Source organism: Centroberyx affinis, unplaced genomic scaffold (genome assembly GCF_046629955.1).
Source record: "Centroberyx affinis isolate AG114_WGS23_722 - 3 ecotype Tasmania unplaced genomic scaffold, CSIRO-AGI_Caff_v1 ptg004417l_1, whole genome shotgun sequence".
Classification (NCBI taxonomy): domain Eukaryota; kingdom Metazoa; phylum Chordata; class Actinopteri; order Beryciformes; family Berycidae; genus Centroberyx; species Centroberyx affinis.
Genome location: NW_027282095.1, coordinates 1581 through 13618, shown reverse-complemented (window position 1 = coordinate 13618; position 12038 = coordinate 1581). Strand labels below are relative to the sequence as shown.

Genomic DNA, 12038 nt, shown 5'->3' with positions numbered 1-12038 from the left:
AAAAAAATCTCAGAAATTTGCGAGAATATACTAAATATTTCTTAGATTAAAGTCAGAAATTTACAGGGGAAATCATCTCACAAATTTGTGGGGAAAAAAATACATTTCTGAGATTAAAGTCAGAAATGTACAGGGAAAAACTGAATTTGAACAGAAACTGAATTTCTGAATCATAACCTACCAACATGAACTTCACTATCTAGATCAGTAAACTTATTTTTTATTTTTTTCCTCGCAAATTTTTCTGATTTTAATCTCAGAAATTCTGAGTTTTAGCTCTTAATATTACCCCTCCCCCCCGGCTGCAGTAAAACAAAAAAAATGGCCGTAATATGGCGTCATAGTGATGCTTAGGGGTTTACTACACACACACACACACACACACACACACACACACACAGTGACACACATCTCCAGTACAGCTGAATAGCATTCAATGCCTCGTTTTATTCCAAAAACTGTGTGACATTTTCCTCAACTCACAACCGCAAAAACAAGCAAATCATGGAGAATACACTTTAATCAATCCCTCTATAAAAAAATAACCAAAAGCCATTTGTACAAAAAAAAGCTTTTGTGCAATATTGACCCGGAATTTTGTCTGTTAATAAACAGATTTAAAGCTTAATACATTTACATAATTCTTGCATTTGAGAAGGCACAGCCGGTACAGAGCAGAAAGCACAGTGCATAAGATACAATATAAAACCATACGAGGACCAAGGCTGAAAAATACGTTCACAGCGTCAGTTACACTCATCAAACACGACAAAATGACAAGACGCAGACTTCTCTCTCTCTCTCTCTCTCACACACTATCTCTCTCTCTCTCTCTCTCTCTCTCTCTCTCTCTCTCTCTCTCTCTGGCTAGCAGACGCTCTGCTAGGAGTCAGTGAAGGTTTCATCTCATGAAGCCACAGCGGCTCAAACAGCGAAAGTCTGGAGAAATTTAAACACGACATGGAGCCGAAACCAAGACTGGTTTACGAGCGGCTAGGTGGCTAGCACGATTTCCATAGACACTGGCTTGATACTTTTACTTTCATTAATCTGTTTACTTATCTTATATCAACTAAACAAAGCAATTGAGCATGCCAAAATTATTCTTCTTCTGGTGGGAGACGGTGTTCTCCAGCCAAAGACGTGAACTATCACTAGCTAAGTTTTCATCGTGTAACGTTAGCTGGTAGGTTAACTAGCAAGCTAAGTGCTGTCGTGTTTTGTTAGCAACATGCTAGCTTTACATGGAAAGTTCCCCACTACATATACTGAACAAAAATATAAATGCAACATGTAAAGTTTTAGTCCCATGTTTTAAATTAAAATAATAATATAATACCCCATACCCATTATTTTTCCACGTTAAAGCTTATTTCTCTCAAATCTTGTACTCAACTTTGTTTTCTCGTTTCTCCTTTGGCCCAGAATTTCTCTTAATTGAGAGTGTGACCAAGTCAAATCTTTAAAATGGTTGCATTTATATTTTTGTTCAGTATATTTGGTCTAGATAGTCTAGATAGTTGTGATTGTTCATATCAAAGGGATTCTGGGTAGTGTAGTGTGGCACATTTAATCATATCGATTGAAATCAGGCCAAAGAATAAATGTCACTTCAGTCCAGATTTCAGAAGGGCGGGGCTATGGGCGGAGCTATGGGCGGAGCTATGGGCGGAGCCTGGCACTGCTGCTCACTTGTTCACTGTTGTAGGAACAACAGGGAAGTTGCTACAGTTAGCTAGCTAGCAAAACAAAACTTTACAGGCGAGGTTTAAACCCCCCACAAAATCTTCATCCATTTTTATCTCGCTCGTTTAATTTACCTATAGAGTTTGTATATTAACTCAAATTTCCACAGCGAAGCAGCTAGCGTTGTAGCTAAGCTAACGATGGAAACTTGTTCCAGGGGGATTGTGGGAGAATCCTGTTTCAAACTCTGAGACAATCAGAGCCGACTTTGACTCGGCGAGCGGCTCGTTATCCTGAGAGAGTTTCTCCAGACGTCTGCTGTGTGAGCCGGAGAGGCTGCAGGAGATCAGCTGGGGCTGGAGAAGGTACAAAAATAATTGATATAACATTCATGACGTTGCAGCCAGTCTGTCTCACTGAGGTTTACACCATGTGGGATGAGATGAGCAACAAACAGTAAATACTGAGGTCAGACCGATATCTCAGTTTGCCGATATATGAGGCCGATATTGAGCTTTTATTAAATATCAGATGTCCAGTCAGAGTCTCCACCTCTGGTCTGACGGTTCCTCCTGAACACAGATACAGAAACACAGGCTGGAAAGTGTTTTCTGTAAATTAATTCTTCATTTAAAGGCAGTAATGTGTCCCAGAGTTTCTCTACCATTGAACAGGTGTGTGTGTGTGTGTGTGTGTGTGTGTGTTGAACCAGGTAAGATTAAGATTAGTCCCATTGAGATTAAAAGTCTGTTTTTCAAGGGACAGACGGGATATACAAATATAACAATACAGTTTAAAACAGCGACCAGAAGAAAGAGAAGCGGTGAAACACAATCAGAAGGCACAGACAGGTGACTCCTGGTTAAAAGCTTTGGCCATTACTGATAGACTGATCTTCCCCTCCAGTCTGGTTTCAGTGGAGAGTTTTAGTGTCCCATGATGCTCTAAATGTTTCAGAGGCTTTTCCACCCTGATGAGAAGAAAACTCTGAGGGAGAAGCTCTGAATACTTGGGAAATCTTTTGGCATGAAAATTGTCAAATTTAAAGATGTTGAATATCGGCACTAAATATCGGCTGTCGGCAGCTTCGGTTTAAACTTATCGGTCGAAACTTTAGTAACTTTAGTAAACTTTAGACAGAAAGAACCAGACTGCACACGCTCCTCGCAGAGAGCAAAGCCTCCGGATGAAGCTCCTGCAACGAGGAACGAGTTTCAGATGGTTGTTGATATCGGAGCCAGAAGGCGGCCGGCTCGTCCGGTTCATCAGAGTTATAAGGCTGATAGGTTTAGTCCTGATCCGTCCTGATCCGGTCCCGGTCAGGTCCGGTCCGGTCCGGCAGCTCAGGTGGGATCAGGACTTGTGGGGGCTGGAGGACAGCAGCAGGGGGGGGCAGGAGGCGTCCGGGCCGAGCAGAGACAGCGGGATCGGCCCGTTCAGCAGGGAGGGAAACTGCAGAGAGAGAGAGAGAGAGAGAGAGAGAGAGAGAGAGAGAGCTGTTAGAGAACACCCGGCAAACTTAAACCTCTTTCACACCCAAAACACTCTGGATATTTTCTCTGTGTGGAGTCCATATTGTTGATTTTCCCACCAAATGAAATCTTCCTTTGCGACACAGCAGCCAGATCGAGCAGCAGAAGGTTACGGTGGTGTGATGTAATACACTTTCACACAGAGTGAACCGACCAATCACAAGAGACTCTGGGTGGCGTGTTTCATTCTGTGTCTCTCGGAGCAGAGAGCTGAAAGATTGAAAACCAGCGAAGTGAGCTAATTTTTTTGTTTTAAAAAATATCTGTAAGTTGGACGAAGTCCGAGCGGAGGAGCAGATTAAAGGTCCACATGTTGTAAAGCAGGACTCCCCTCTCCTCTGTGATGATAAAGGAGTTGGATGGTCTATCTAAACATGGTGAAAGTATCAAAACTAAATCCACACAATCCATATTAGTGCAGCGAGCCTCTAAACGAGCCGTTTGGACTTCCGTAACTTTGTGACGTCACAAAGGTTCGCTCATTATCATTTTTGTAAGAAATAATACACTAACAAAGTGTTTTTTTCAAAGCGGTTGAGCGGTTGTCGTTGTTTATTACCGGAGAGTTTTCCCTACCTGTAGCCGCCGGGCCGCGGAGTCTCACGTTTCACTCTGGAAACGGTTAGCCGATCGGAACGGAGGGGTCGTTAATATTAATGAGCCTTAAAGACACGGAGACAGAAACGGCCTGTTCTTGGTAAGGCTCAGAGAGATGCTGGAAAATGAACGTGGAGAAATGGATTGAGAGTGTTTTTGGTTCATGACACCACACACACAGCTTTGGATGGACAGAAAGACACTAAATAAAACTCTGGAGAGTGAGAATATGGAGCTTTAAAAACTTAAAAACCCTATCTCTATTTAAGGTCCTTGAACTTAAAACCTTTGGGAAACCATTTCCCTATTTTACCGTCATGTCATGAGTGAACACTTTCTACACAGAAGCTTTACAGATAGCTGACAGTGTGAACAGGGGAAACTGAATTTTGTGTGAAAGCAGCTTCAGACGCAGAATAATGTCACTGCGACGGCCTGGAACAACGTGAAAGACCCGTGTGAACACAGCAGAACCAAACAGCTGCTGCCAAATCAGGACCTGAATCTGATCTGATATCAGCTCAGTGGAAGAGAGGAAAATGAATCAGTTCACACCGGCTGGTCTGAGGAAGAGGAAACTGGGTTTTCACCACTGAACCAAAGTTGTGAAGTTGCAGGTTTTATATGATGGAAGGGGGGAAGGGTCAAAAATCTGTTGTGTTAGTGGTTGTTTTTATGTGCTGGTGCAGCATGAAGTCACCACTAAAGACACTGTACAGTGTTTTCAGTAAAAGTAATGGAATTCTAAGTGAAAGAAGAATGTGAACATTTTATACATTTTTTGGTATTTATTGTTAAACAGGTTATGATATGGAGAATTAACAAGATAAAAAAAGGCCATTTTTGTTTCATTGTGACTTTAAACTAATTGAACTTATATGATAATAGAGAAAAATTTAGAAGTTAATGCTTTTCAGAAAGTACAATTTGTGTTTATTGTGTTATTTAAAAAATGATTTGTGTTCATTTTGAAGGTTGTTTGCCTTGATGATGATCACTGACTGGAGATCAGTTTACCCGACTTTGTATTTACAGATTCATCACTGCTAATCTCAGATCAACAGAGTTAACTGGCAGCAGAGATGCTTTAATTAATATTAATGATTTGTGCAGAATGAAGGAAAATGTCTTCTGTTTTCTCCAGCGGTCCGGTCCTGTGTGTGTGTGTGTGTGTGTGTGTGTGTGTGTGTGTGTGTCTGGAGAGGCACTTCCTGTTGTGAGAGAGAGAGAGAGCTGGCAGTAGTGGGCGGGGCTCCTGACCCCCCCTCCCCCCCCCCCCTTCCCCTCGCCAACAGGAAGTTGCCCCCTCTCCTCGTCCGCACCGCAACGGAAACATCTGCAGCTTATTTTGAAACGCAGGGGCACGGTGAATCACACACACACACACACACACACACACACACACACACACACACACACACACACAAACACACACTCATGCTGAAGCCACGCACTGGAAAACAGCCTAAGTGTTAACTGTGCGGTGTGAATGTCTTGTTTGTCTGTATTTCTTCGAACGTCAACAGTTGTGAAACCATATGAACTTCTTTCAGACCGTAGTGTGTGTGATTGTCAGTCAGCTGATCTCCAGCCTGTCAGAGATGGTGAAGGTGCATCTCGTCTTTTCTCTCTCTCGATTTTCAGAACAGAGCAGCAGCTGATTTCCCTCCTACAGCTTCCAGTTTACAAAGACAGAAACAGAGCTGGGCCAGCTGCATAAAGATAGACCTGGTCTTAGACTTAAATATGACTTTAAGTCAAACTTGCTATAGACATTTATATTTACCTGTTCCTACTACTTCTTGATTGTTGTAGATCTCTAATGTTTCTGTCTCTAAAGACTCTCTCTCTTCTTCAGGTCTTTCCAAAAACCAAAGATTTTGCATCTTGTATGAAACAGCTTCAGTATTTAAACGTCCCACTCTGACAGTTAGGCCGACTTGTTGCCATAACAACAAAGTTCTTAACTCAAGATTAGCCAGGGGGAAGGTGGCTATCTTTCCTACCTAAAAATAAGTCAGTTGTAATATTTAAGTAACAGACAGTCTTAATTAGACTAGTCCAACCTGAGAATCTAAGACCAGTCTAAGGCTTAGACTGGTCTACTAGCGTTATGCAACTGGCCCCTGGTTTGGCCTGGACAAATACGTTTTTTCCTATATCAATATCACCATATGGATGGTAATGTTAGGTGTGATGCCAAACAAAACAAATAAAATGTGCTTGTTCTCATCAGGTCAGACGGCAGAACTGTGTGTCATGATTTCCCAAAATCTCCAGATCATCACCATGATTCACTGAAAGACGATAAATGACTGTAGGCCTGGCATCATGTTAGAGCAGTGACTGGTCTTCCAGGTTTTATAGAAACACAAATGATGTTCAAATTATGAATCCTCATATTGATATTAATTGACTTATGTGTGCAGCTATAGGAGAACGGCAGTTTGCGAAATCCATGTTTTTGTGTTTGCAGATTATCCGCCCGCCTGTTTTCAGACACCTGTGTTTTGCAAAAAAGGATCTGTGAAGGATCTGTATACGAGTTTCATACGGTTCTGTGTCGCACGTTCTGAGCGGTTAATCATTTCGAATTTGCAAGTTCGGTCTGGTGTCCTTATAAATTAAAATATATAGAAAAAATTGAGAAGGTTCAGAGAAGAGCTACTAAACTAATTCCAGGTCTGAAAGAGATGTCATATGAAGAGAGGTTAAGAAAATTACAACTACCAACTCCAGTATACAGGAGACAGAGGAGACATGATTGAGGTCTATAAGCTTGTTCACAGAATATATGACATCACAGCCGAGCCTGTCACTTTTGGAATAATAGGTTTGAGTTAAGAGGGAACTCTTTAAAATTATTTCCACTAAGGTGTTTCTCTGAAAAGAGAAAAAACTTCTTCACACTTGGTGCTGTAAGAGCATGGAGCGAGCTTCCAGAGGATGCAGTGCTCCTTCAGTTCATTCTTTTAAAAATAAATTGGATCAATTCTGGTCAACAAAGGATATTTTGCATAATTATAAAGCTGATTTGTGATTATCTGTGAAATTATTGTGATTTTTAAAAAAAAACTATATTGTGGTATTTTTTTTGTTGTATGGTTGTTTGTTATGAGTTGTGGAGTCTGGTGCGGAGGATTTATATCCTGTACCAGAACATTTTCAATAAATTTCAATACATTTAATTCAAACTCTGCAGTGTTTCCTCCTTTAGTTGGTTGGTGAGAACGAGGCCATTTGAACTCTGCTGGCACCAAATCACCTGAAGAATCCTCTAACAAGAGAACTGAGCTGTCTGCTGCAGCTGTGGGGACGTTTAGTTTAGTTCAGCTGTACAGTCATAAAACATACTGTAGAAGCAATATGATAAAAAAAAGGGATAAAATTGTGTTTCTACAAACATATCAGCCTCAAAAGAAATCACACAAATGACTAAACAGCAGTGTGTGTGTGTGTTTTCTTGTATTTCTATACTTATGAGGACCAAGTGTCCTCACAAGGCAAGAAAGTTGAGGAAAATCCAGCAAAGTGAGGACATTTTGGCCGGTTCTCTCTTCAAGGGGTTAATGTAGGGTTACGAGTTGGGTTTAGGGCTCAGATTAAAAGTAGGATTAGGTTTAGGTTTGGGTTAAAGTTAATTTAGGGTTAGGACAGGTTAAGGGTTAAGTTTAGAGTTAAGATTAGGTTAAAATAATGGTTAAGATTAGGGTTACAACTTGGGTTTAGTGGCATGTAGTGGAGAGTTGAGGCTGAGGTTAGGGAATGAATGTCAATGAAGGTCCTCACAAGTACAGTAAGAGGAACGTGTGTGTGTGTGTGTGTGTGTGTGTGTGTGTGTGTGTGTGTGTGTGTGTGTGTGCGTTACCTGGAAGAGGGGGGCGTGGCCCTGCAGGCGGGCGGGGCTCAGCGGGCCCACAGGACTCAGACTGGACCAGAAGTGGATGCTGGAGAGCAGTGGACTGGGAGCGAGCAGCAGACCAGACGGAGTCTACAGGACCAGACCCAGAATACACCGTCAGGATAAACAGAGAGAGAGAGAGAGAGAGGGAGAGAGAGAGAGAGGCGTGATGTTTACACTGAAAATAAGAGCGTGGCGTGGAGCGGAGCGGTCTGAGGTGGAGTCGTCATCGCTCCCAGCAGGCGGCGTGTTGTTTCCAGACGCCGCTCTGCCAGACAGACTGACTTGGCAGACAGACTGACTTGGCAGACTGTATGTAGGTCAGGACGCTCGACACGGAGGTTTCAGTTACAAACAACTTCTATTTTCCTCTGTCTTGTCCGTCTGCTCGCTCTTGTTCTCCAGCTCAAAGGAGAACAATGTGTTTTTCTGCCCTGTCACATGATGAGAACACACACTAGAAACATCCATGAGCCGTTTACTCTGATGCTCTGGTGCTAACACTTTAGCATCCACTATGTTGAGTGATAGTAGCTCCATGCTAACACTTTAGCATCCACTATGTTGAGTGATAGTAGCTCCATGCTAACACTTTAGCTACACTATGTTGAGTGATAGTAGCTCCATGCTAACACTTTAGCTACACTATGTTGAGCGATAGTGGCTCCATGCTAACACTTTAGCTACACTATGTTGAGCGATAGTAGCTCCATGCTAACACTTTAGCATCCATTATGTTGATAGTAGCTCCATGCTAACACTTTAGTTTCCACTATGTTGAGTGATAGTAGCTCCATGCTAACACTTTAGTTTCCACTATGTTGAGCGATAGTAGCTCCATGCTAACACTTTAGCGTACACTATGTTGAGTGATAGCATCAACATAGTGTGCTAATAAATGGATTTGAGACGATGTCTGTTGTCCAGCTGCTGCCTGCATCGTTTGGTGAAATCAGGACCTAAATATCTTTCTGATATCAATTCAAAACTGTTTCCAAAGCTGTTTTAATATGATTTTTTACCGCGCCATAATATAATTTTTTTCTTTGTGTTTCTTTGTGCATGTTGCCATCTGTTAGATGCTTGCTGGGTAAACGATGCCTTCAACAAGAGTTCAGCCCTGTTCTTCAGTCTGATGGACAGACAGACCTGTGACCTGCTCAGTCTGGATCAGAGCGTCTGGCTGCTGTGCTGTCAGGAGCTTTAGGAACATATGGCTTCACTTACCATCCTCCCCTCCTCCTCCTCCTCCTCCTCCTCCTCCTCTCTTTCCGCTCACCTCTTTCCATCTCCTCCCTGTCTACAGCTCTTACTTTTTCCCTCCGCAAACCCTCCTCCTCCTCCTCAGTCTTCCTCCTCCTCCTCCTCTTCCTGGCTCTCCTCTTTACTCCATTACTACTCCAATTATAGTGAGGGTACTGTGTGTGTGTGTGTGTGTGTGTGTGTGTGTGTGTGTGTGTGTGCGTGTGTGTGTGTGTGGTGTAGCTTTGTGTAAGCACGTTTTTATTAGTCATAATGTTTGTCTGTGTGTGTTGGCATGTTGGCATGAGTGTGTGTGTGTGTGTATGTGAGAGAGTGTGTGTCACCCGTGTGTGTTTGTGTCTTCATGCTTGTGGTTATGTGTGTGTCTGAGTGTGTGTGTGTGTTTTGCGTTTGAGTGTGTGTGAGTGTGTGCGTGCAATGGTGTGTGTGCATGTGGCTGTGTGCTTTTGTGCATGTGTTGGTTTCTATACGTGTGTATGTTTCGCTTTGTGAGTGTGTGTGTGTGTGTGTGTGTGTGTGTGTGTGTGTGTGTGTGTGTACCTGTGCGGTGAGGAAGGCGGGGGTCAGTGATCCAGACGGCAGCGCCGGGCTGTTGAGGGCGATGGAGCCGATGTCACTTCCTGTCAGGAGGAGCGAGGGGGCGGAGATTTCCAGGCATTTGGGCTTCCTGGTTTTCGGAGGCGCGCTATTGGCTAATCCCCTCCTGTCCGACCGCTCCCGCCCCCTCTGACCGGACGACAGGTTGAGAGGCTGAGCGCTCTGCTCTGATTCGTCAGTCTCGGGGACCGGGCTCCGCCCCCTCCACAGCGTGTGGGCGGGGCTTTGCGGCGGCGAGGAGGAGCAGGAGGAGGAGCGGACCCGCCGGGGGGACGGACCGGACGAGCGGGAGGCCTCGCTGCGGGGCGGGGGCGGGGTGGAGGGGCGGGGCGAGCGGCCGCGGTGGGCCACGAAGCGGATGACGGAGGAGCCGTCGTCGTGGCGATCGAGGCCGGGCTCCGTCTTGACCGGCCGGTGCGGCTCCAGGGAGCGCTGCAGAGAGCCGACGGTGAAGGAGGAGTACAGGCCGGAGCGGAGGTACCGGTTCCTCCCCCCGCCCCCCCCCTCCTCCTCGGCCTCGGTCTCGGACGGCCCCGCCCCCCCGGCCTCCTCGCCGCCGCCGCCCGCCTCCACCGCCGCCGGGTCCATCTGCAGGATCTCAGGGAACGACACAAACTTGTAGACGAACTTCTGGCCAATCACCTTCCTGATGATGTTCTGCACAGGAAACAAGAGATTTCCACTGCTGGGACTCCTTCATACTGTTGCCATGGATACCTTTCACTCATATTTTTACTTAAAGGTACAGTGCAGTGAGAATTGCATTTCTCAATTTCATGGTGTAATTTAACAAAGGAGCTGTTCATGTAAAGTTACACAAATTATTATAACTGTCAGCAGAGTGGAAATTTGACTAAATATGACTTTGACTAAATGTAAATGATGTCACCAACATCCAGGCTTTAATAAATGCTCTGATTGGTCAACAGTATGCATAGTTAATCAGTTGTCCCATAGTCTGTATCTAGGACTTTTCAATGCAATATGGTTTTAATAGGATAAAAACTTGGTAAGAGCATCATGAGTTTGATTTCTATAATCAGTTTCAACTTCAATAAATTCAATCATTCCATACAAATTCAGAAAACAGAATTTAAATTCAGTCGTCTGCTGGAACAAATCTCATCACTTTCAATCTGAGTCATTTACACAAACACAAGATCTCAAGTCAAGACTTTAGAAACCTTTTCAAGTCATCAGAGTACAAGTCAGAGTCAAGTCCCAAGTCACCAGAACCCAAGTCAAGCCAAGTCTCAAGTCTTCTCTCTCAATTAAAAGTGTGACTCAAGTCCAAGTCATGTGACTCGAGTCCAAGCCATGTGACTCGAGTCCAAGTCATTTGACTCGAGTCCAAGTCCAAGCCATGTGACTCGAGTCCAAGCCATGTTACTCGAGTCCAAGTCATGTGACTCGAGTCCAAGCCATGTGACTCGAATCCCCACCTCTGGTTTCAGGTCATGAAACTTTCTCAAACTATCAAAGAGTCCCTGTGTTTTGACTGTGAGTGTGTATGTGTGTGTGTGTGTGTGTGTGTGTGTGTGTGTGTGTGTGTGTGTGTGTGTGTGTGTGTGTGTGTGTGTGTGGCGGACCTTGTCGTAGTAGTAGCGCAGCGCCCGGCTCAGCTTGTCGTAGTTCATGTTGGTCTTGTTCTTGCGGAGCCCCCACAGCTTCGCCACCTCCTCCGACTTCAGCAGCTTGAACTCTCCGTCGCCGGACGTCCAGCAGATCAGGTGTTTGTGGCTCTGGTCCAGCAGCAGCTGCAGCAGGAACTGCCACAGCGTGATGGAGCTCTCCATGACGGGACGACAGCGGGGGCACAGGGGGTCTGCAGGGGCCAGAAGACAGGTTTAGGACTTTTTAGACATTAGTATATTTACTGTAAACAAACCAGTCCATCAGCAATCTCGGATCAGGTGGAGAAACAATGGAGGATGCAGAGGAGAGGCTGGTAGAGGCTGACAGGCTGACACTGATGGATCAACCTCTGAACCCATCGTCTATCGGTCTGACGTCGATTAGACTCTGGGGGCGACGGCCAATATTTGGGGGTTTCCGATGTAGCCAGTGGACATCCGGGCCAAAACTTCCTCTTCCTGCACCGGTCATCGTTTACAGTCCGATTAGCAACTTGAGACGTGAGAGTCGAACGTTTCTCCACACAAAACACAAACATTGATACTTTTTGTAGGTGTTTCAGGTCCGGACGACATTTGGGCTAATCTCTATAAACAGATATCTGCATATGAGACGTCGTCTCTCGACTCCGACTCCATTCTCACGTCTCAAGTTGCTAATCGGACTGTAAACAATGGCACAGGAAGAGGAAGAGGAAGAGGAAGTCTTGGCCCGGATGTCCGCTGGCTACACCGGAAACCCCGAAATATTGGCCATCGCCCCCAGAGTCTAATCAACGTCAGACCGATAGATGATGGGTTCAGAGATTGATCCATCAGTGTAAGCCT

The 12038-nt window shown here is 44.7% G+C and overlaps 1 protein-coding gene across 5 annotated transcripts; it reads right to left on the bottom strand.

Annotated features, from left to right (window-relative positions):
- Positions 1–468: 468 nt before the first annotated feature.
- Positions 469–11404, bottom strand: LOC139665007 (ETS domain-containing protein Elk-3-like). Of its 5 annotated transcripts, XM_071543943.1 has the most exons (5): positions 11166–11404; positions 9957–10233; positions 9520–9824; positions 7684–7806; positions 469–3138 (listed from the first exon to the last, which is right to left on the bottom strand). In XM_071543943.1, exons 1-5 carry the CDS (start codon positions 11370–11372, stop codon positions 3040–3042), a joined length of 1011 nt encoding a protein of 336 aa, XP_071400044.1. In that variant the 5' UTR covers positions 11373–11404; the 3' UTR covers positions 469–3039. The 5 variants fall into 5 exon arrangements, with proteins under 5 accessions (XP_071400044.1, XP_071400041.1, XP_071400042.1 ...); XM_071543940.1 differs by having other exon boundaries at positions 9520–10233; XM_071543941.1 differs by having other exon boundaries at positions 9526–10233.
- Between the last annotated feature and the right edge of the window lie 634 nt (positions 11405–12038).